Source organism: Saccopteryx leptura, chromosome 3 (assembly GCF_036850995.1).
Source record: "Saccopteryx leptura isolate mSacLep1 chromosome 3, mSacLep1_pri_phased_curated, whole genome shotgun sequence".
Classification (NCBI taxonomy): Eukaryota; Metazoa; Chordata; class Mammalia; order Chiroptera; family Emballonuridae; genus Saccopteryx; species Saccopteryx leptura.
Genome location: NC_089505.1, coordinates 275,132,563 through 275,158,146, shown reverse-complemented (window position 1 = coordinate 275,158,146; position 25,584 = coordinate 275,132,563). Strand labels below are relative to the sequence as shown.

Sequence of the window (25,584 nt, the reverse complement as noted above, 5' to 3'; positions counted from 1 at the left end):
TTCGGACTAGGATGCAGAGAACCCACGTTCGAAACCCCGAAATCACCGGCTTACTGGCTTGAGCCTAGGGGTCGCTGGCTTGAAGCCCAAGGTCCCTGGCTTGAGCAAGGGGACACTTGCTCTGCTGTAGTCCCCCAATCAAGGCACATATGAGAAAGCAATGAATGAACAGCTAAGGTGCTGCAACAAAGACTAGATGCTTCTCATCTCTCTCCCTTCTTGTCTCTCTCTCTCTCCCTCTCTGTCTCTGTTGCAAAAAAAAAAAAAAGGAAAAAGATTTTTGGAGGAAAAGAAGTCGATTTTTTAAAATTATAAAAACAATTATTTATAAATCCCAAAATAATCACAACTACTCTCATATGTTCCCTGTTCTTTTTCCATTTCATGTATTTTTATAGCTGTTGTTTATGTGCATATCATTTAAAAATATGTGAACTTTTTAGATTACTATAGTATATATAGCCTAGTAAGGTAATGAGTTTAATATTTCATTGAATGGCTGGACAGCCGTTTTTAACCATGCCAGTTTTGGACAGTTAAATTGCTTTCCAATTGAGAAAAGCTGTTGACCCCAGTGACATGTTATTGCTTATTTTCTGAAACTGGTTATATACAAAGTTTATCTCATCCCTGACTCAAACAACCTTAAGAGTTGAAACTGATGTGATAGCAGAGAAACAAAGAAGTTGGAAGGAAGAAAGATCCACTTCAGTCCTGGTTGATTTTGAAACTGCATTAGGAGCAAATAAGGAAGTTAGAAAAAAGATACATTTTCAATTTTGATGAAACATTTGTCAGGTAGATTTTCATTTTTATCATAATTCTGGCAGTTAACAGAGATGGGCTGAATAAATTTCGTATTTAAAGTTTACTTGCAAGTTTAAGCATATTAGAAACTTTTGGTTCATATGTATATTAAATTTTAATGAATTTTATTTCATATTTGTTTTGGAATTCCTGTGAACTCTAAGAAGCAGTAACCAGTTCACTATCATTTGCTACTATACACTCAAATAACTATAATTTCAAATTTTCCCCTATACTGCTCACAAAAATGAGGGGATCAGGAAAAACGTGCAGATACTCCAGTACTTTTAGCCTTTTTTATAGTGCATTTTCATCAATGACATAAAAGTTGGTTTTGCATCTCATTTGCATAATAGAACAATTTTCTTTGACTTCTTTGCTTTTCTGATGTTCTTGTTTAATTAAAAAATGCTTTTTTATTGCTTAATATTCATTTTGAAATATCCCTTAATTTTTGTGAGCAGTATACTTTGAGCAAAGTTAGCTAATTAGACAGGGATATACTAACAAATTGAATTCTGTAATTGTAGGGATACTGAGTCTTGTAGACGATAATTTGAGTCTACCTACAGTGATCCAGGATGAATCTTAACCCATAAAGGCAGTGAAATCTCTTGTTTTTTCAGAGAAATCTGTTCTTGATGTCATAGTTCATTCTATCTAGAGTTAACTTTTACTGGAAATAAACTCTTATCTAACATTCTTCATGTTATATATTGAGTTTCTACGTATTTCACCTTGTTTGGCCCTCTGTGGAAACATGGTTACTAGTTTTCATATAGTAACTTTAGATACTGTACTTGAAACCTAACATTTATCTTTTAGGGTTTGCTGTGTTTGAATTAAGTTATTTACATAATACAGATTGACCTAAACAGAGCTTTCTGCCCATAAAAAAAGATACTCCCTGAGGATTCTTTTTTTTTTTATTTTTTATTTATTCATTTTAGAGAGGAGAGAGAAGGAGAGAGAGAGAGAGACAGAGACAGAGAGAGAGAGAAGAGAGAGAGACAGGGAGACAGGGGAGAGGAGCTGGAAGCATCAACTCCCATATGTGCCTTGACCAGGCAAGCCCAGGGTTTTGAACCGGTGACCTCAGCATTTCCAGGTCGACGCTTTATCCACTGCGCCACCACAGGTCAGGCCCTGAGGATTCTTAAAATACGCTTCTGGACTATGTTTAGTCATCTTTGTGTGTGTATATATAAATATATTCATTGTGTTAATGAGCAGTTAGGTAACTTGAACTATTGTACATTGCTCGATTGCTGAGACTGTCTTTAGACAGTGGTCCCCAACCTTTTTTGGGCCACGGACCAGTTTAATGTCAGAAAATATTTTCACGGACCGGCCTTTAGGGTGGGACGTATAAATGTATCACGTGACCGAGACAAGCATCAGGAGTGAGTCTTAGACGGATGTAACAGAGGGAATCTGGTCATTTTTAAAAAATAAAACATTGTTCAGACTTAAATATAAAACGGAAATAATGTAAGTTATTTATTCTTTCTCTGCGGACCGGTACCAAATGGCGCACGAACCGGTACTGGTCCGTAGCCCGGGGGTTGGGGACCACTGCTTTAGAACATATGCCCAAGTATAAGACCTGTCAACAAATAAACAGCAAATGCCTCACTAGAGAAATGGTCTAGATTTAATCTGGCTTTTGAATATGCAGATTTGCTTTGGGGAAGACATGGAGAATTTGATCTGGGCTGTGATCATCTCACTTTTGGCAAATTCTTGGAATGTTAGCTTGATCCTGAGATTAAATTGTGGATCTGAGTCAGATCCAGGGTAATCCCCAGAAGATTACATCTGCCTCTACAAGTGAGCTTTAGGGCATCCCATTCTACACTTGAAGCTTACTGCTTGGATCTCTCATTTCAAAAGATTTCTTGAAAGAAACCATAGATTTAAAGTAATGTAATAAATCAGGCACAGGAAAACAGTAAGAAAATGGCACAACTGATCTTTTGTTCATAATTCAAGCTCTTTGTCAGCCACATCACAGGTTTAAAATTAGTGAATTAACCTGGTCTAATATGAATTCATCTTCCCAATGTCAAAATTGAGAAGACTTGTTTGAAACATGAATGATCCTTACCCTAAATATGTACACTTAAAATATTAACTAATCATTGAAAAACCAAAAAGTAGTTTATTTTCTGTGTCTTAATATACAGCTCACAAAACTTAGGGGATATTTCAAAATGGATATGAAACGATAAAAAAAAGCATTTTTTTTTTTTTTTTTTTATTAAACAAGAACATCAGAAAGCGAACAAGTCAAAGAAAGTTGTTCGATTTAGGGATGCAAAACCAACTTTTATTTCATTGGTGAAAATGCACAATACAAAAGGCTGAAAGTACTGGAGTAGCTGCACGTTTCTTGATCCCCTAATTTTTGTGAGCAGTGTATTTATCACTCCGATAGGCACAACATTTAAATACTATAAACTTTTTGAGGGATTAAGTTCCATTAAGAAAATAAGGCAATATATGGGAGTGAGAAAAGTAATAAAAAATTATAGCTGCAGAATTAAAATATTTGTTTCACTTGGAAGATATAAGGATGCTGTTTTCCAGCGTGCGCGTGTGCGCACGCATGCATACACAAATGAAAGTATGAAACTATCGCTATTAGCAAGACATCTAAGATTTCATTTATTTTATCTTTATTTCATACCTTTTAAATGTCTAACTTTACATATATTTTATAATGTTCATAACATTGGCACAATAGTACATATAAAAATATACAAAAAATATATATACGTATATTGGGGGTATAAGCACAGCATTTAAAAATTGTTTTATTGCATATAACATCATAATCCAGGTCAAGAAAGCAAACATCCTCAGCACCTCAGAATACCCACTCCTTATGCTTCTCCCAAGTACTATTCCTTCTCACATCTCCAGAATACTTCTGTCTTCCTTTCTGATAATATGGTATAGTTTGTTTTTATATTCTATGTAAGTAACATCATAAGGCATATGTTCTTTTATGTCTTCTTTTGCTCAATACTATGTTTGTGAGATTCATCAATGCTTTTGTATGTGGCAGTAGTTATGCAGTATCATTGCTGAATATTTGGTTATATGAATATGCCACAATATATTTGTTCCTATTTGGTTTGTTTCCTGTGTTTGATTATTACGGATAGTGCTCTGATTCTTGTACATATCTCTTGTTACACATGTGTACACATTTCTGTTAAGTATAATCATAGGACTAGAATTGCTAGGTTATAAGCAAAGTGTTTATTCCACTTTAAAAGATAATGCAATATAGTTTTATATAGTGGCTGTACCATTATGTAGCTCTTCCAGTAGTTTCAAGAGTTCCTGTTGTTCCACATTAGATATTGTTAGTCTTTTCAACTTAAGCTATCTGACAAGTGTGTAGTGATTTTTTATTGCAGTTCCAAATTGTATTTTCTTGATTACTAATAAGGGTGAGCACCTTTTTGTATATTTATTGGCCAGTTGTATGTTCTCTTTTGTAAAGTTCTTATTTAAGTATATTTTTCTATCAGCCTGTCTTTCTCATTGATATGTAAGTGTTCTTTGTATATATATATATATTCAGGGTAAGAGCCTTTGTCAGTTATGTGTTCCAGCTACTTTCCCCTATTTTTGCTTTTGTTTTCAACCTTTTCTTTTTTCAGTAGTAATTTCTGTGTCTTTTTTAAACTATCTTTTAAAAACTATATTGTCTGTAGGGCAAATGTGTAAGGTATTTTCCCCACTGAGGAAGAAGGAAGGGCGTAGCCGCGAAGTGTGGAACAGCAAAAGCTTTATTTAGTAGAGCGCTTCCCGGGCTATGTTCTCTGGACCACAAGAGGGGGAGCAGAGAAGTCGTGCGCCTCCCTTGTTTGGGGATAATGTATAGCCTCAGTAGGGTGGTTGGGTTGATATGACCCTGGTGAAATTTCATTGGCTGGCAGACAGTTGCTCTTTTTCAAAGGGCTCCTAGGAAGTTTCTTTTGGCACACATGGGTGTGGGCGGTCCCAGTCAAAGTTGCTGGGCCTGGTTCCTCACAGGACCTTCCCCATTGCCAACCGACCTCACAAAATGAGTTTGTAAAATTTGTATTTTTTGAGTTTGCTCACTTTTATTGTTACAAAATGGCCCTGGGCAGCCATGTGTGTGCTTGCCAAAGAGCCGGGCAGTTGATTGCAGATTGCTGGTTGCTTTCCTGCTTGGGAGGGGCCATTGTTTTGCTAATATTTTCTGGGGAGGGATTTTGATTGCCTCTAGCCTGTTCCATAGAGAAGGAGAAGAGGCAGAAAGAAGGCTTGTTTGCAGAGAAGAGTGCAGATGCAGAGTGCTGAGGGTGCTTCTGGAGCCCTACTGCAGCTTGTGAGGGCCTTTGATTCCAGGAGGAACCGGAGAATGTGTCAGGACTTTGTGAGCCCTGAATGAGGGGAAAGTGGTCTTTCCTGTGTGTTTGCTTGTCTGCCAGTACGAGACTTTAATAAAGGAATGGCCAACCATTTTTTGGCTCTACTATTTCTTTACCATCTGTCCAAATCCAATGCGAGCCTGAATGGCTACAATGGTGGTGGCCACTGGTCTTTACATTGTCTGTCTTTCAAACTTTGATCTGCAATCCACCTGAAATTCATTTTTGTATGTGAGTTAAGGGTCAAGTTTCTTTTCTTTCTCTATATGGAGATCTATTTGACCCATTTTTATATATTAGTCTGACTCTTATTTCCTCAAATCTCTGTTAACTGCCACCTTTTGTCATTATATGACTTTATTTTTGGCTTCTCTTTTCAGTTCCATGAGTCCTGTAAAGCCAGGAGCCGCCATCGTGGCCATTCACATGCAGGTTCGCATTAGATTCAGAAAGACGGTAATGAAACAACGGAGCCAAAAACTGGTGGGCCATTGTTGGGCAGATAGAGTATATTATGCTCACTTTGTTAAATATGACGCTGCCCATGAGGAGGCCGTTGCCCAGGTGATATTAATGTGTGTTGGGGGTGGGCTAAAGGCAGGCAGAATCCTTGTAGCCTGGGGCTTGGTTTTGGGATTAAGCCTTTCCCACCCTTTTTGATGTGGGGCGGTACAATCCAATCATGCCTTAGAGAAGTGACTTTGTATTAGAGCAGAGGTCTCAAACTAGCGGCCCGCGGGCCACATGCAGCCCACCGAATAATTTTTTGCGGCCCGCAGACTAATCCACGAACTACAGTTTCTGGTCGTTTTGTGACACTGAAAAGTGTTGCGTAACAGTTGCCTTTTGTAGACCTAGTGCGGCCTGCCGAATGGCTGTGATCTTGCTCTGCGGCACACATGCTGAGTTGAGTTTGAGACCCCTGACTAACTTCCCTATTTTGTATATTGGATTGAAGGTTTTGAATCTACACTATAAAATGGGGGCAGAACGAGAGCCTGCTCTCTTGGTTCCTGGGATGATTAGCATGAGAGAGCAGAGGGAGCAGAGCAGAGAGCAGCGGAAAGAGGCCATGTGGCCAGGACAAGCAGCCAAGATTGTGGAGTGCTGAGTGAGATGCCAGTTTGTGCAGAGTTTCTATCTGGGATAAGGAAGGAGATGGGGAACTGAGGAGAATAAGGCTGGTGAGCTAGAAACCTTTGATTCTAGGAAACTTGGATAAGTCAGTGGCTTTGTGAGCACTGAATGTGAGTGGGTTTTGGAGCCCAGTGTGTGTTTTTACTTGCCCGCCGGGTGCAAGCTAGGATTAAAGACTATGGCCCACCAGTTTTTGGCTCCATTGTTTCTTTACCGACTGTCCGAATCCAATGCGAACCTGCATGGGCCGGGCGGCTGTGATGGTGGCCCTGGCCATGGCTTCTGGCTTTACAGCCATCAGCTTTAATTCTAGCTTGCACCCAGCGGGCAAGAAATACACACAGTGGGAAGACACTTCCCTTTCCATTCAGGACTCCCAAAGCCTGACTTATCCGAGTTTCCTAGAATCAACGGTTTCTAGCTCACCAGCCTTATTCACCTCTGTTTCCCATCTCCTTCTCTCTGCATAAACTGACTTCTCTCTCAGCACTCCACCATTTTGGCTGTTTCTCTGCTCTCCTCTCTAATGCTAATCTCAGGAACCAAGAGAGAGCCACCTCCTGGTCTACCTCACTTTATAGTATAGAAATCAAAACCTTTGCTCCAGTATACGAACAAGGAAGTCTCTGATACAAAGTCACTTATCTGAGGCATAATGGGATTCCTTGTGAGAGTGCACCACCCTACATCAAAAAGGGTGGGAAAGGCTTAGTCTTAAAACTAAGCCTCAGGCTATAATGACCCGGCCTGCTTTAAGGCCTGTCCCCCACACACAATGCAACCTATAATAAGCGTGCAAAGGTGCACTTTTGACCGGTCACAGGAAAACAACAAAAGATGATAGAAATGTGAAATCTGCACCAAATAAAAGGAAAACTCTCCCAGTTTCATACCTATTCAGTGCAGTTCGATGTGGGCTCACACACAGAATTTTTAGGGCTCCTTAGGTAGCTATCCTTTATAGCCTCTACAGACTTGTCACTGACTGATGGCCTACCAGAACGGGATTTCTCCACCAAACTGCCGGTTTCCTTCAACTGCTTATCCCACCAAGTAATGTTATTTCTATGTGGTGGTGCTTCGTTATAAACACGCCGATATTCACCTTGCACTTTGGTCACGGATTCGAATTTAGCGAGCCACAGAACACACTGAACTTTCCTCTGTACCGTCCACATCTCGACTGGCACGGCAGTGGGCTGCTCCGCTGTATACACGGTGTTATGTCGTCATCTGTGCATGCGTACATGCTGCCACACCATGCTACAGAAACTGGGAGGGTTTTCCTTTTATTTGGTGCAGATTTCACATTTCTATCATCTTTTGTTGCTTTCCTGTGACTGGTCAAAAGTGCACCATCCCTGGCCGGTTGGCTCAGTGGTAGAGCGTTGGCCTGGCGTGCAGGAGTCCCGGGTTCGATTCCCGGCCAGGGCACACAGGAGAAGCGCCCATCTGCTTCTCTACCCCTCCCCCTCTCCTTCCTCTCTGTCTCTCTCTTCCCCTCCTGCAGCCAGGGCTCCATTGGAGCAAAGTTGGCCCGGGCGCTGAGTATGGCTCTATGGCCTCTGCCTCAGGTGCTAGAATGGCTCTGGTTGCAACAGAGCAACGCCCCAGGTAGGTAGAGCATCACCCCCTGGTGGGTATGCCAGGTGGATCCTAGTTGGGCGCATGCGGGAGTCTGTCTGCCTCCCCATTTCCAACTTCGGAAAAATACAAAAAAAAAAAAAGTGCACCATGACTTTACGGACACACTGTATATCAATTTACAAACTTATTTGACCAACAAGTCCATTTGTCTGTCTTTGTCTTAATTACTATAGTTTTCATTATAACTCTTGATATCCAGTAGAGCAGTGGTTCTCAACCTGTGGGTCGCGACCCCCTCCTGGGTCGCGACCACAGGTTGAAAACCGCTGCTTTACATCGAATAAGCTTATCAAATTCCATGCATATGCACAGGCACACACATGCATGCACACCCATAAATTGTTGGGGGTTTTTCATATTGCATTAAATTTTGAGATGTTTGGGTAAAAGTGGCATATTTTCATTGAGTCTTCAACCCACATAGTGTATTTCCACAATTATTTAGGTCTTTCATTTCTCTTAACAAAATTTACTAGTTTTATGTACAGAGATCTTTAACATTATTTTTATTGCTAGATATTAGTTGTTAATATGAATGGTATCTTTAAAAATTTTCTTTTTCTTTTCTTTGCTAAGGTACAGTAATACAGTTGATTTTGTGTATTGACCTATGTTCATCTACCTTGCTTAACATGCTGTTAATTCTGATAATTTTAACAAGCTTCCTATTATTTTTTATTGTCTGTGAATGATAGTTATAATTCTTTTCTGATCTTTTAATTCCCTTGTCTTACTGAACTGAGAAGGATTGCAGCACAGAATAGAAGTGATGAGAGTTTTTTTTTTTCTTATCTCAAAAGGAAAGTTTATACAGGCCAGTAGTCGCTGCCATTGTGGCCATTCACATGCAGATTTCCACTGGATTTGTGCAGACAGTGAAGAAACAGTGGAGCCAAAAAATGGTGGGCCATTCCTTTATTCAAGTTCTGTTTCGGCTGACAAGCAAACACACAGGGAAAACACTTCCCTCTTCATTTAGGGTTCCCAAAGCCACTGACGCATTCTCCAGTTCTACAACCAAGAGAATCTTCTCTGGTTTCTCCTAGAATCAAAGGCCTCACCAGTTCCAAAGCCCCTCACCTCTGGTTCCCCATCTGCACTCACTCTGCCAACATGGCTTCTTTCTCTGCAAAGCTGGCTTCTCTCTCTTTTTACTTCTCCTTCCTTTTAAAACTTTTCTGGCTTGAAACCTCTCCTGCAGCAAACATTAGCATAACAATGGTCTTTACCAAGCAGGAAGGTAATCTGCAATTTCACAGGTCACATACCTGGTGCTGCCCAGCGCCATTTTTAACAATAAAAGTGAGCACACTAAAAAAATACAGATTTTACAACCTTATTTGCCCAACAGAAAGCTTTCAGTATTTCATCATTAAATATGATGTGATTTTTTGTTTGTTTGTTTTTTGGTATATGCCTGTTCCATTTATTATGGCTACATACCAGTTAAGAATTTAGTGGCGTAAAGCAGTGGTCCCCAACCTTTTTTGGGCCACGGGCCAGTTTAATATCAGAAAATATTTTCACGGGCCGGCCTTTAGTGTGAGACAGATAAATGTATCACGTGACCGAGACAAGCGTTAAGAGTGAGTCTTAGATGGATGTAACAGAGGGAATCTGGTCATTTTTTAAAAATAAAACTTCGTTCAGACTTAAATATAAATAAAACGGAAATAATGTAAGTTATTTATTCTTTCTCTGCGGACCAGTACCAAATGGCCCACGGACCAGTACCACTGGCATAAAGCATCCATTTATTACCATGAATTCTGTGGATTAGGAATATAGATAGGGCACATAGTGCAACAGTTGTCTGCTGTTGTTGTCTGAGGTCTTGGCTGCAAGATGCAAAGGCAGAGAGAGGAATCACATGAAGGCTTATTTACTCGTAGGTCTGGTTGTTGATGCTGGCTCTTGGGAGGATGCCTCATTCCCGAGTAGAGAACATCAGATAGAAGCTGTATACTTTTACAGCCTAGTCTCAAAAGTTATACATACATCACTTTTACTGCACTTTGACTAGAGTACTTAAAAGCTCCCATCCAGATACAAGTGGTGGAAACATAGACCCTGCTCTTCGGTGAAAAGAGAGTCTTATCAGACATAAGAAGAGCATTTGGGATGACATACATACATACATACATACTTACTTATCCATGTATATTTATGTGTGTGTGTGTCATCTAGAGAGAGAAATGTAGAGAATATGATCTGCTATAAGGTTTTTTTTTGTTGTTTGTTTGTTTTTAAAATCAGATTAAGAATATTCCTGTCTAGCCCTGGCTGGATAGCACAGTTGGTTAGAGCAGTGGTCCCCAACCCCCAGGCCGTGAACCAGTACCGCAGAGAAAGAATAAATAATTTACATTATTTCCGTTTTATTTATGTTTAAGTCTGAACGATGTTTTATTTTTTAAAAAATGACCAGATTCCCTCTGTTACATCTGTCTACGACTCATTCTTGACGCTTGTCTCGGTCACGTGATACATTTATCCGTCCTACCCTAAAGGCTGGTCCATGAAAATATTTTCTGACATTAAACCGGTCCATGCCCAAAAAAGGTTGGGGACCACTGGGTCAGAGCATTGTCCGGAAGCACAGAGGTTGCTGATTCGATCCCCTGTCAGAGTATATATAGGAACAGATTGATGTTCCTATCTCTTCCTCTTTCTAAAAATCAATAAAATAAACATTAAAAAAATGTTCCTGTCTCTTCATAATATGTATTTAATGTTTTTGTTTTAATTGTTGAAATGAACATGATTTTATCTTATTAATGTGATAAATTGCATTGATTGATTATAATTCAGCTTGGTTGTGATTTATTGTCTTTTTAATATATTATTGCACTTGTTTTGTTAATACTTTTTCTTTTGAGGATTTTGCATCTTTGAAAGCTCCTTGAGGGTAGGAACCAAATTCCATGCTTTGACTCTTCTGAATAATGCTGCTGTGAACATACAAGTGCAAGTTTTTATATGGACTTATGTTTCCATTTCTCTTGGATATATACCTACAATATGAAATTCTTACTGGTCTGTGCCTGGCATTCCACATTTCTTTTGTATTACATTCTGTCTGCTTTTATTTTACCTCTGTAGTATCATCTGAATGTCCTTTGTTTCAAACACATTATGCATTCCCCAGCTCATTTCTGTTAGTTTTTCAAATGGCTCCTAGACTTTGATGAATCTGTACCGGGTATTAGCTGAAAGAGAAGCATTTTCCCAAATCATCACTTGAGGAAACACTCTTTTGTTATAAAGGACTTTTGTTCATATTAATCTGGATCATTTTTGCTTCATTCCTTAGTCTTCATTAGCTTTACTATTAGTTTATTCTTATCTCAATCTTTATAACGCAACTCTTAATGTTGATTAAGGTTTCATCTATTTCACAGTATTTTTTTTGGTGTATACAGTGTGTCCGTAAAGTCATGGTGCACTTTTGACTGGTCACAGGAAAGCAACAAAAGACGATAGAAATGTGAAATCTGCACCAAATAAAAGGAAAACCCTCCCAGTTTCTGTAGGATGATGTGGCAGCATGTGCGCATGCGCAGATGATGACGTAGCACCATGTATACAGCGGAGCAGCCCACGGCCATGCCAATCGAAATGTGGACAGTACAGAGGAAAGTTCAATGTGTTCTGTGGCTCACTAAGTTCAAATCCATGACCAAAGTGCAACGTGAATATCGGCGTGTTTATAACGAAGCGCCACCACATAGGAATAACATTACTTGGTGGGATAAGCAGTTGAAGGAAACCGGCAGTTTGGTGGAGAAATCTGGTAGGCCATCAGTCAGTGACGAGTCTGTAGAGGCTATAAAGGATAGCTACCTAAGGAGCCCTAAAAATTCTGTGCGTGAGCCCACATCGAACTGCACTGAATAGGTATGAAACTGGGAGAGTTTTCCTTTTATTTGGTACAGATTTCACATTTCTCTCGTCTTTTGTTGTTTTCCTGTGACCGGTCAAAAGTGCACCGTGACTTTACGGACACACTGTATAGCTGTTGTGTTGTTTCTGTTTTAATTTGGGTTGGTTTAAATTTGTTTTTCTTAATTTTAAATATAAAGCTTAAAAGCAACCAATTCAAAAGATAAACTGTCAATAGTTTATTTTTTTTTGGCACTTATCCTTGAATGTGTACTTTGATTAGCCTTAGGAGTAGCTTTACAAGTAGTTTTCAAAAGAAGAAATACATGTTCATTAACTTTTACCTGGTTTCACATGGTTTTGTAAGACAGACTAAAGATATTTATAATTTGCATTACTTTACACATTTACATTATAAGCATGAGTAATTTAAAATTGGAATATTTGACCAGATGTAAATTATTAAAAGTTACTTACTAGTGCATGTGTATTTTTTTAAATAATTTGGAAAGTTAATGAATTAAGGAAAATGTTCTCATTGTTAATTTTACTCTTTATCTTTAGTAAAATGGTGACAATAAATCAGCCATATTAGTCTTAACATTTAGGTTTTTAAAAAAAATCAATGAAAAGTGGTAATTCTATTTTCAGTTCATGTGGATTTCATTTTATTTTAAACAAAAATAAAAAGGAAAAAGGAAATGTGACTTGCCACTTTGCACACGCATTGTTTATTTCCTAGTAGAGAAATTACTCACTTTGGGGGCTATAATTCTGTTATTTATAGAAACTATTTAGTATGTTTTGTGTTTGTTTCAGAAGGCAAAAACCATTTTTGTATTTGAAATAATTCTACCTTACTCTTAACCAAGTAAGAGATCAGAAAAAGTAGTGCCTGAAGACAACCAAATTATTGCAGTGAATTTTCATGTGGTACATTAATTCATGTGTTTCTGCCTACGCCTGCAGCTTAACCACTCCCCAAAGCAGCCCCAGTGTTTTGTCTGTATCCTACCCACTTTTGCCTGCGTGCTCTGTCTGCTCTCTCTCCTTCAGTTTCTTTGTGTCTCTTTATAAATAAGTAGAAAACCTTTCTTTCGTTCAGAGAGCAAAAGGTCCAAGAGAAGAGCTATCTTAAGTTTTTATTTGTGCCAACTAGAAGTGCTTCATGGTAGGCCATCTGGACTGGAGGATTTCCTTAGAATGTAAAGTATGTCATGAGATTTAGAAAGCTGGGATTTGCTCTCGAAATATCTGGGAAAGCAGCAGGAAACGTAGACTGGACTAGTTTATATTGCTTGTAACGTAGGTGGCAAGAATGGAAGACAGCTTGCCTGGTCTCGCTTCAGTGTATGGTTCCTCTGCGATTGTGAACTTCTGCACTGGTAATGTATCTCCTTTCCTGGGAATTCAGACCTGTCTCACAGACTTTACTGCATGTGACAAAAGAAGTCTGAGGAGTTTGGAATAAATCTAGATCCCTTCTTCATTTTTTAATTCCTCCTACTTTTAGAAATATGTGTTAATAATGGCATAAATAAATTATTTAAGACTGTAAACTTGGTATAAACAAATATATTCCTTTTGTGAGGACAGAGTGGGCTTTGCTCAAATTGTTCTTTTCCTGCCTCCCCCCAAAAGATAGTCATTGTATTATTATTCTTGAGGGAAAAAATTAAAACTGCAGCTTTTAATGGGAAGTAATCAAAAAGTGTTTCTTAAATAGGAAATCAGCAATTGTATAGTTGAACTGGACATTTGCTTCTATGAAGTCTAATGAAAAACTTCATCTAAAGTAATCAATTATCTGAATATGTTTTTAATTCCATGTTATATTAAGATTTTGAAAAAAAATTTCAATTGTAAACAAATTCTGGGGATAGAAGGAGGTGAAGTTCTTTTCTGGAATCTGCCGTCATGCTCAGAGTACTGTACAAAATGTGTTTTAATTTTTTTTACTTAACAGTTTATCTTTTAATTATGCAAGTAGGTAAATTTTTAGTAAATATCATACAAGGAAAATACAAAGTTAGTTTTAAAAATAGAAAATAAGTCAAAAACATTATTCATGTTACTTCATTTAAACCAGAAATTTGTCTATTTTCATATAATCATGTTGCTCACTGGAGGTAATTAATATTGTCATTTACTAAAGAAATAAAATAGCTTTAATAGTTAAAATGCCTTATTAAAACTTCTTTGTGAAAATAATTTGATTAAGAAATATTAATTCCTGCATAAATATAAATATATCTTCATATGAGCTGCTGTTTTTATGAATATATTTTCATGATTTTTTTCTAAAAATAAATTTTAGCTTTAGAATACATAGTGCTTGGCTTCTTGATATAGTGTTGAATATTTGTCCTTATATGACAATATTTAAAGATAGCAAATTCCATTGTAGAACAAAACCAAAAAATCATTTATGTTGCCAAATGATTTTTACAGTTTAATTGATTTTTAGTTTACAATGTGACAAATCAATCCTAATTTTGTTTTGTGTTTTGAAGGAATAATATTTAAAGATTGGGTCTTTCTTTGGATGCATTGTATTGATTTTTGTCTTATTAACTAAGACTATGCTGTTTGAACATCATACTTATATTTTTACAGAAATGTTTTTATTCACTATGTATAAAAATCTACAAATAAACCAAATGTATTGAAAGTTAGGTTGCATTAATAAATAGGTTCACATTGGAGGTTAAGTTAGCTCAGCTATTTTTTACTGAGAAAATAATTTAAATTTTGTTTACAAAGAATTTTATTTTGTAGAAAGTTCATCCAGAAGTACAAGAAAGCAAAAAGTTCTCTGAAATCTCACTTTCCAGACACATGCCTGTATGTTCTTTATATCTGTATATGCATGTACGCCTGTCCATGGCTATACAGTTCTACACAGATACAGAATTAAATGTTGCCCTGCAAGGTTTTTCTTTTCCATTGTATGTTGTCACTCTTCCCATACCTATTTATAATTATAAATATACACCATTCTTTTAAAGACCTACAATAATATACCATAGGACAACCATTTATTTAATCAGTTGCCTATTAATGGTCTTTAGACAGTGCTTTCTTTTTTTTTTCTTTAAACAATGCCTGGTATTGTTACTGTTTTCTCATGGTTCTGCACCCATATCAACTCCTCTAATCTTCTAATCCTTAGCCATGACTATTCTACACAATAAGGTCTGCCTAGTGTCTTAACGTAAGTGCTTTAGGAAGGGGAGATCAGAAACCTTTTTTTATTCAAACTAATGTTTTTTGGTTGGTATTTTGTAGCATTTACTTTTATGAAATGGACACTGTCTCCCCCCCCCCCCCCAAAGGTTTATAGGTAACAACTAATTTTAAGGTTATATTGTTAGTCCTGAAATCTGTCATAAAATCCATCTGGTTTAGTTGTTTTTATGACACAAAACTGAGGATTTTTTTGGAAGTGCAACTTTATTTTCATCTGTTTTGGAATTTACTTTGCAAAAATGGTTTCATTCCTCCAAAAAAATAGAGTGAGCAAATAATTTATGTAGTTTAGTCATCCTTATCCCCCAGCCTCTTTCAAAAGAGAAAAATCACTCAACTTTTCTGCCCCCTCCAAGGTATAATACAGTATATGTTTTAATTTTTATGACATATATGTTCTGTAATCTGTGGATGTCTCCATATTCTGCCCCCTACTGTGTAATATCAGAAGTACCGTATTTTTTGCTCCATAAGACACACCTGACCATAAGACACCTAGGGTTTTAAGGAGAAAAATAAGAAAAAAAATACTCTGAACCAAATGGTGTGTTAAAATATTTAATAAAATACCATTTTTTTTGCTCCATAAGAACGCATGGTCATTTCCTCTCCACTTTTTTGGGGGGGTAAGTGCGTCTTATGGAGCGAAAAATACAGTAACTTATTAAATTTTGTGTATATTACCTCCTTGCTTTATAGTGTTATTCTGTAAACAGTTATTTACTTCTGTATTTTTGAACTTTATATAAAGGTCATCTGACCTTTTTACACTAATATTCCAGATGTTTCATGTAACCATAATTTGTTTTTATCACTGTAATATTCTGTTGAATGTTTATATATTTATTTGCACATCTTATAAGTTGGTAGACATTTAGGTTGTTTCTACTTTGTTACTTACTGTTCTGAACTATGCTGTTGTGAACATTCTTGAACATGTTTTTTAATGTAGGTGTGACAAGAGCACAGATTGGGAAACTGCCTGGCAGGCTACCTGTTTTGTAAATAAAGTTTTATTGGAAAATAGTCACAACCTAATAATTTACATGTTTATCTATAGCTGTTTTTGTGTTACAAAGGCATCTACGTACTGTAGTTGCTACAAAGACTGTATGGTCTGCAAAACCTAAAATATTCACTAGTCTATTACAGAAGTTCACCTACACTGCTGTAGGTCAGGTTATATACACCTAAGAGTAGAATTGCTAGGTCATAGGTCATAGAATGTGTGCATCTTCAGCTTTATCAGATAGTGCCAAAGTGCCCTCCTAAAGTCATTGAAACAGTTTACTTCCTATCAGTAATGTATGAGAGTAACTTCACGTCTATCCCTGGTAACACTTGATATTGTCAGACTTTATATTTTTTATCAGTTTAGTGAGCATAAATGGTATTTCATATGGCTTTAATAATATTCCAAGATTATTAATGAGGTACTTGCCTCATTTTATATGTTTACTGGCCATTTACCGTATTTTTCGCTCCATAAGACGCACTCCCCCCCCCCCCCCCCGTGTGTCTTATGGAGCGAAAAATATGGTATTTTATTAAATATCTTAACACACCATTTGGTTCAGAATATATTTTTCTTATTTTTCTCCTCAAAACCCTAGGTGTGTCTTATGATCAGGTGCATTTTTATGGAGTAAAAAATACGGTATTTTGTCTTTCATGAGCTGTTAGTTAAGGTTTTTGCCAATTTTCCTATTAGAATTGTCTTTTTTATTGTTTTGTAGGAATTCTGTATTCAAGATACTAATCCTTTTCCACTTATAACTGTTACAACTATCTTTTCACAGTTTATGAAGTTTTTTTCTCTTTATTGTATGTTTTAGTGAGCATATACTCTGAATTCTTCTGTATCTTATTTATAGGAACCTTCTCTCTACTTGCAGGATGTGAACATTCTCTATTATACTGTTCACAAAAATTAGGAGATATTTCAAAACGAACATGAAGCTATAAAATATCCCCTAATTTTTGTGAAAAGTATATTTCTAAAGGTTGTATAATTTTATCTTTAATTCTTTTATATACTTGGATTTGATTTTTATGGGTATGGAGATAGGGACTTAAATATATACTTAATTTTAATGAATTTGTAAATTTTAATTTAACTTGAGAAGTTCAGCCATTATTTCTTCATATATGTGCGTTTTTTGTTTTTGTTTTTGTATTTTTCTGAAGCTGGAAATGGGGAGAGACAGTCAGACAGACTCCCGCATGCGCCCAACCGGGATCCACCCAGCACGCCCACCAGGGGGCGACGCTCTGCCCACCAGGGGGCGATGCTCTGCCCTTCCAGGGCTTCGCTCTGCTCTGTCGGGACCAGAGCCACTCTAGCGCCTGGGGCAGAGGCCAAGGAGCCATCCTCAGCGCCCGGGCCATCTCTGCTCCAATAGAGCCTCGGCTGCGGGAGGGGAAGAGAGAGACAGAGAGGAAGGAGAGGGGGAGGGGTGGAGAAGCAGATGGGCGCTTCTCCTGTGTGCCCTGGCCGGGAATCGAACCCGGGACTTCTGCACGCCAGGCCGACGCTCTACCACTGAGCCAATCGGCCAGGGCCTGTTTTGTTTTTTTTTAGCAGAAGCTTTTTCTTCTCTTCCTCTAGGACTCTGATGACATAAATATTAGGTCCGGGCTTTGTTCATCACCCACCCCCCTTTATCTAGATTGTATAAATTACATATATGATATATGTGTTTATAATATACATGCAAAATATAATTTTTAAATAGTAAAGGTCTTAATTTTGGAGGTTATTTTCTTATAAACAATTCAAAAAGCTTGGTTATCTTTAATCCTATAGTGTAGGCAGATTGGAAAGGATTGTTGCTATAGACCAGCGTAGTTAATCCTGATTGCACAGAGAGAAGCTGGATGGAAAGGCATCAGAAAAGATAAGAAATTTGAAAATACAGCACTTTCAATTATTTAATTAGAAATATAGTAATAAAATAATGCCTCTAGGGCATTATTTTAACACTGCTTGCAGAACAAAGTAATTAATATTCTCAGTAAAAACTGAGTTATCTAGAAATGACTGCATTATAATCTCATGCCCTTGTTTGGAAGACAAGAAAGTATTACATTTTAAAACAATTTACGTAAAATCATTGACATTCATAATTGCTAGAATGTTATAGGCATATCTCATTCTGATATTCTGGGTTGCCAGCTTTTGGATATTTAGAATTAATACGTTTATCTCTGCAAAATGACACACTTTTTGACAAGTTAGAAGACAAACAAGCTATGATGAATTTTAGTAAAAAAGCATAATGGATAGCTGTTGTTGGTAGTTTTAATACTATAATATTGAATATTAAAGTTTACTAGTTACATACAAATTTAGACTGCTAGTAAAAGAAACTTATTTATGTCAATAAATAGAATAGACTGATGACTAAAGTTTTATGGACCTCTTTTCTGACCCCCCACCCCCTACCTCACCCTTCCCCCACCGCCGTGAATTTAAGAATCCTTGAAAATTCACTTGAATTTAAGAATCCTTGAGAATTCACTTATAGTTTATACTTTAACCCTCAATGCTGGAAACTATTTCTAGAGGGAGCAAAGAAATAAGAAACTGCCATGGTATGAGGAAAAGGAACTCATAAACTTGGGTTAAGAAAAAGGAGTATGGAGTTCCCAGAACATACTCTCTTTATTGAACAGATGTATTCCCAAAAAGTATTGGGAATGACGAGTGGGATACGTTAGAGACTTAGAGACAGAAAATAAAAATGAAGTTTTCATACTGGATAGGGCAAGAGTGATAATTTTTTTTCTTTGAGAGAGAGAGACAGGAAAGGAAAGCATTGAGAAGCACCAGTTTATAGTAGTGGCATTTGAGTTGTTCATTGATTGCTTTCTCATACATGTCTTGTTGGGGGGGGGGGGGACTCCAGCTGAAAAGCAATCAATGAACAACTGAAGTGAAGCACCTACAGGTTGATGCTTCTTGTCTTTCTCTTTTCACTTTCACCCCCTCCCTCCTTCCTTCTAAAAATCAATTAAAAAATAAATTACACTTGAAACTAGTCACAGAGCTGCTAAGTAGCGAACAGATTTCTTGAGCAATGTAACATCAGAGCTCCTGCAGTATCTACCACAGCTTTATTGGATTCTCAAAGAGTTTCTTGCCCCCGAACAGTGAAGACCGAGATTTAAACAGGAAAGGGTTATAGAATTTTAGAGCTATAAGGAACTGTGGAAATCGGCTACATACTATACTCCTTTGCATCTGCATTGTGACCCTGTAATTGACTATCCAAACTGAGAAACTTGAGAGTGAAAGAATGAGCATTATGATAATATTTATACTGAAACAGCAGACCTATTTTTCCTGGACAAATTGAGGCCCCTGGACACTTGAACTTTAGCCTAGGCCTCTGGTCAGCAAATTGCAGCTCGCGAGCCACATGTATCTCTTTGGCCCCTTTGAGTGTGGTTCTCCCACAAAATACCATGTGTGGGTGCTACTTCAATAGGGAATGTACCTACCTGTATAGTTTAGGTTAAAAAAAATTTTTTTTAGCTCTCAAAAGAAATTTCAATTGTTATACTGTTGATATTTGGCTCTGTTGACTAATGAGTTTGCTGACCACTGGCCTAGGTCATCATCACCTTTTGCATGGGGTTACTGCAATAGCATCCTGCCTGGTCTCCTAGCTTTACTCTTCCTGTTTCATTTCATTCTCACACAGCAGCCAAAATTACCTTTCAAAATAAATAGTACCTGGTTAGATCACTTACTAGTTTAACCCCCTTTAGTCGCTTTGTGAAAAACATATTTTAGTCCTGTAATAATTGTTAGAATGCAGTGTGAAATAGAGTAAAGGGCACTTAAATTGTGAGTCGTTTGTTTTGAGTTTCAGATATCAAGACTAGTTTGGTAATCTTGGCCAAGCTATTTAGAGTGAAAGCTAATTACCACGTCACAACTAAAAGCCGGTACTATAACCTTGGCATTAGAGACTATAATCTTTCCACCAGGCTCAGCCTTCCCCAGATAGTTAAGATTATTTGTTTATTAAAATTATAACTATTTTATCTGTGATTTAAATATATAATTCATTATAATTTGAGAACAATTTAAAAAGCATGTTCTTATGAGTGACTGACATAAGACCGTTGGCTGACAAATGATGGCTTGCAAAAAGGGAATTTATTAGGTTACATAATTAGCTAGAAGGTATATTAGAGCAGCGCTCAGATTTAAAGGTTTGGGGCTTCAGAGACTAGAACTGGTAGTCAGGATTCTTCATGTCTCACAGCCCCACGTGTGACAAACCAAGAAGGGTGGGCTATACCTCTTTTTCTGAGAAATTTGAGAGAACTTATTTGGTCTAGTCTTTATCTCTCAATCACCCCTTTAGTAGTATTAGTTTAAACCATATGAAATTACTAATAGTCATTTTACCAATTGAAAAGGCCATTTCATATGGTTCAATCTGTTCATAGTGCAAGATGGTAGAGGGAAGAATGAGGCATCTTAGATTGATAGCCCTAATAGGATCTTAAAAAATGGTGTAGTTCCACAAAAAAGAAGAGCTCTGGCTCTTCCTAGCAGAGGAAGGAAAATGGGAAAGACCAAAACAGTAACAAAAAACCAGTGACCATAATATAACATACAGAGAATATTATGGATCAGCTAGACTTCTAGACCACCGTGGAAATGAAAAGGACCTCAAATTTAAAAATTTCTGAAGTGAGAGACTGAATTGCTCTTACTAGACCTTTTCTTGGGCATCTCCCAGATTTTAATAAATCTGCCTTTTGTGTATAAAACATACCCAAGTCCTCAGATTATACCTTCTGTACTTTGCTGTTGTATGTTAAACGTTTATTGAATGTCAACCTCATAGTAATACTATTTAAAGATGAAGAAATTGAGGTTCAAAGAGATAAAATAATTTGCTTGATACTGTACAGCCAATTTATATGGAACCAAATTTTAAAGTCTTTAAGTTGAAAATTAAAGCCAATTTTTTCTTCTATACTGGTACACCTCAGAGAATGTCATTGAAATACCTCTAAAGACAGAAGAGAGTATAAGTACATAATGTATGCCTGAGAGGTCAGTAGATATATACGATTTTAAATATGAATATTGTTTACTCCTTTATAATAATGGTAATAGCTTTGCTTTTTAAATGCTGAGAGTGTATATTTTAACTCAAATTTTGAATTAAATTCTTTTATAAGATGTAGGTTACAATATTTTGGTATGAGAAAAATGGCACACTCTGCTTTGTGTGAATGTTTCACCCAGTTTATAGCACTCTGATTCAAGTCGTTCTTAATGTGAGATCTAAGTTCCCTCCTGAATTTGTCTGCTTATAGTGAAATAGCCAGTAGCAATTCTTTCTGTACATATGGATGCTGATTGTTATAGCTAAATTTAATTTAAATAGTCTTTTTGTTCTTGTTACATACTTAAGGCAGATATTAGCTATGTGCTTTATGGAGGCTGTTCCTTTTTTTCAAAAGGTTGAAACATTAGGGGGAAAGAAGGAACAACAGAGTCTTTTGCTTCTTACATAGCAGTCTTTTGTGGGATTTTGGGAATGTAATAGTAAAGAGTGCTTTCTGGTCATTGATGTTGAAGGTGAGTGGTTCATGATCTGACATGGAAAGCAAAACTGAAGCGATTTTCCTGGTTTTTAAAATTTTTCATAGAGAAGTGTAATAATGTGGTAATTAAAAAGGATGCTTTCAATACTTTGCTCTCTTGCAAGTTTCCAAAAGCTTACAAAGTGATACATTCAGGGGGACATTTTGATGGGAAAAAATGGTATAATAATGGTATAAAATTTGATCTTGGGGGAATTTTTATAATTACATCAGATGCATTAACTTTTACTATCTTAAATTAGTTCAAATAGCTAAAAAAAATTTTTGTAGAAGTTAGTCTACAAAGGCTTTTTTTTTTCCAATTCTCATCTTTTAAGACTTAATCTGTATTTGGTATAGTTCTTGTCATTAGATTCTTTCTTAAGCAGTTTACTTTAAAAATATCTCATATTTTATTTATTTTATAGATGATAGTATATCTGCTGCAAGTACTTCTGATGTTCAAGATCGCCTCTCAGCTCTTGAGTTACGAGTACAACAACAAGAAGATGAAATCACTGTGCTAAAGGCAGCTTTGGCTGACGTTTTGAGGCGTCTTGCAAGCTCTGAAGATCATGTAGCCTCCGTGAAAAAATCAGTCCCAAGTAAAGGTAATTGTGTGATAGTGTCTTGCTTTTTGTGACATTTTCTTTGCAGTTGTTATAAGTAGTGTAATCTGCGGGTTACATAGAGACACCAAGGCAAGTTACAGAAGAAATTTTAGAGGGAGCTTTAATCATAAGTTGGCGACATACACGGGGTATAGCTAACCTAAATTGTGCAGCCCAGAATCTAGCTCTGAGGCTGGTTATATAGACATGATCACATACTGGTTGGGATGGAAAAGGAGGGGGGAGCACAGTACAAAAGTCATTTACTGATAAGCTTACAACATTTATTTATAGGATCTAGTAAAAGGAAAAACATTCCTACACATCAAGACCACAAGATAACACAGTAGTGATAAATGTTTTACATATTAACACAATAGCTTAAATGTTGTTTTACATATCAATGACATTCCCAAATCTTCTAGGGTTTACAGCCTATCCCTGTCACCACAGTAGTGGGAAATGAAATGTTTAGGATAAGGAGAGAAGCTAATTAAATTACTTTTGTTAAGAGTGTTGGGGATAGCTTATTAGGATACGTAATAAACTAGTCCCCACTTGCTTAGTTTACAAGTTTTATACATTTAAGGAATTTCAGAAGAATGATTATTAGAAAGCATATAAAATGTTACAGAATACAGGTGTTTCAAGCAAGGGGAGTGGGCTTGTGATCCCTTTGTCTAAACAGGGGTAGTCAGCCTTTTTATACCTACCGCCCACTTTTGTATCTCTGTTAGTAGTAAAATTTTCTAACCGCCCACCGGTTCCACAGTAATGGTGATTTATAAAGTAGGGAAGTAACTTTACTTTATAAAATTTTTAAAGCAGAGTTACAGCAAGTTAAAGCATATAATAATAATTACTTACCAAGTACTTTATGTCAGATTTTTACTAAGTTTGGCAGAATAAATCTTTATAAAACAACTTATTATAGTTAAATCTTATCTTTTTATTTATACTTTGGTTGCTCCACTACCGCCCACCATGAAAGCTGGAACGCCCACTAGTGGGCGGTAGGGACCAGGTTGACTACCACTGCTCTAGATGTATACTTGTCACTCTCATGACTCCAGGAGGGGAGGAAGAGTAATTTTTAATTAAGATATGTAAACATTGTCTCCTAAAGGCTCTTAAGGAAGGGCAAGAGGAAGTTTTCAGATAAGCTCTATCTTCTTCTTGGTTTTTTCTTCCTCAGAAAGGAGGGCTAAGGGGGCCTGAGTCTTCCTTTTAAAATACTGTTAACAATTTTTGCAATTCCTTGGTACCTTATCACAGAGTAATATATAAAACTTGTATATTTTATCAGTGGCATTAAAACTGGCAGTATAAAACTATAGTTTCTTTTTAGTATCAACTTGTGATTAGTTTTTTTTCTAGTTTCTTTTTCTTTATTCCCAAGAAGTTCTGGAAGTTTATTATTTGTTATTTTAAATTGGGAATTGTGTAATACCACCAATTATATTTACAGTCTTTTTTAAATATCATAGTATTTGTATGAATTTAGTATCTTCCAACTAAATAAGAAATTCACTGAGGTCAGAACTGAATTATCTTTTTGTGTTTTACGTAGTAATTAACATTGTATCTTGAACATAGCGGGCAAGCACTCATATTTTTGAATCAGTGCTCTTAAAATCACTACAGACATGATTAAAATGATTATAAATAGCTTTATTTTAAACCTGTGGTCATTAGTTAGCAGAATCCTGAAGAACTTGAGCTCTGAAACTTATTGCTAACTTCTCAATAGAAGGGAATTTTAACTTCCAGGCATGGAGTTTTCTATAGGTTGAGAGAAAGTTGTGAAGACCCTGCTACTCTGATTTTGAAGCAGATGTGAAAGGCTTTCCCCTTTCTCTAATCATCCAGGAAGAATTTAATATCCTTTCACATTAGTCAAACAATTGAATGTATCATTTCATATATCTTACTGATTTCTAGGTAGAGTAGGGGGACATCAGTAAGAAAAGTGTGAGGATATTCATTGGCTTACCTCTGTACTGTAATATGTCCGTGCAAATTACTAACCTAAGGGAACAGTCTTGCATACCTCTGAGATTCTAGGCTTGATAGATGATAGCCAGGAATTAACCAGGATATGAGGAGCAAATTTGTTAGAAAGATTATGAATTCAGTTTCTGAATGTTGAGTTCGAGGTATATATGGTATAGGTGCCTATAGGTAGCTGAATTATAGGTCTAGTGCTCATGTTAGTCTTAGTTAGAATAAAATTTTGGAAATGTTCATCTTATGGATGATAGTTGAGGAGTTGGAAAGAGGATGTAGAATGAGAAGAATGAGAACAATGCTCAGGATTGTTATGCTGGGAGCTCCAATATTTCAGCATAGCAAACAGAGTGATTCACATTGCTACCTGCAACAGAGAGGTCAGAGAAAACAAAGACTGAGAGGTGATCATTGGATTTCACATTTTTGAGATTAGAAACTTCAAAAGCAATTTAACTGGAGTGATAGAATTGCAAATCAAACAACTATTTTGAGAACAATGAAATTGAGAGCAGCAGCTATAACCACTCTTAAAAATTTTGCCTGAAAGGGGAAGTTGATTGTATCTAGAAGATGCTAAATTAAAGGCCAAGTTTAATTTGTTTGTTTGTTTTTGACAGAGAGTCAGAAAGAGGGACAGACAGGAAGGGAGAGAGATGAGAAGCATCAATTCTTTGTTATGGCACCTTAGTTCATTGATTGCTATCTCATATGTGCCTTGACGTGGGGTGTGGGGGGCTACAGCAGAGTGAGTGACCCCTTGCTCAAGCCAGCTACCTTGGGCTTTAAGCCAGACCTTTGGGCTCAAGCCAGCAACCATGGGGTCATGTCTGTGATTCCATTCTCACAGACACGTGAGAATGACCCTGGGCTTAAGCTGGTTGAGCCTGCGTGGACCTTGGGGTTTCAAACCTGGGTCCTCTGTGTCCCAATCCAACGCTCTGTCCACTGCGCCACCGCCTGGTCAGGCTAATTTGTTTCTTAAGTTGTTATGACTTGAGCATAAAGATATATTAAGGACAAAAACTCAGCAGAGAGGAAGGTAAAATTGGTGGAGTAATAGTAATTAATGAGGCAGGCTTCCTGAGAATTTGAGAAGGGATCTTAGAGCAAGTAAGAAACTGTTAGTCTCCTCTTTACACGAGATAGCATGGAAAAGATAAAACTAAGTGAATTTGGCTGTATATCACAGTTGTCAGGGCTGGAACTTCCACTAC

General features: G+C 36.9%; 1 protein-coding gene across 5 annotated transcripts in view; it reads left to right on the top strand.

Annotated features, from left to right (window-relative positions):
• Positions 1-25,584, top strand: part of EML4 (EMAP like 4) — a 154,772-nt gene that overhangs the window by 31,642 nt on the left and 97,546 nt on the right. For 4 of the 5 annotated variants that reach the window (XM_066378398.1, XM_066378397.1, XM_066378394.1 and 1 more), the window contains exons 1-2: positions 13,150-13,270; positions 22,178-22,360. In XM_066378398.1, coding sequence (XP_066234495.1) covers positions 13,204-13,270; positions 22,178-22,360 — 250 coding nt within the window. In that variant the 5' untranslated portion in view covers positions 13,150-13,203. Of the gene's footprint in view, positions 1-13,149; positions 13,271-22,177; positions 22,361-25,584 lie in introns of those variants that run through there. The other variant, XM_066378395.1, reaches the window with a different exon arrangement.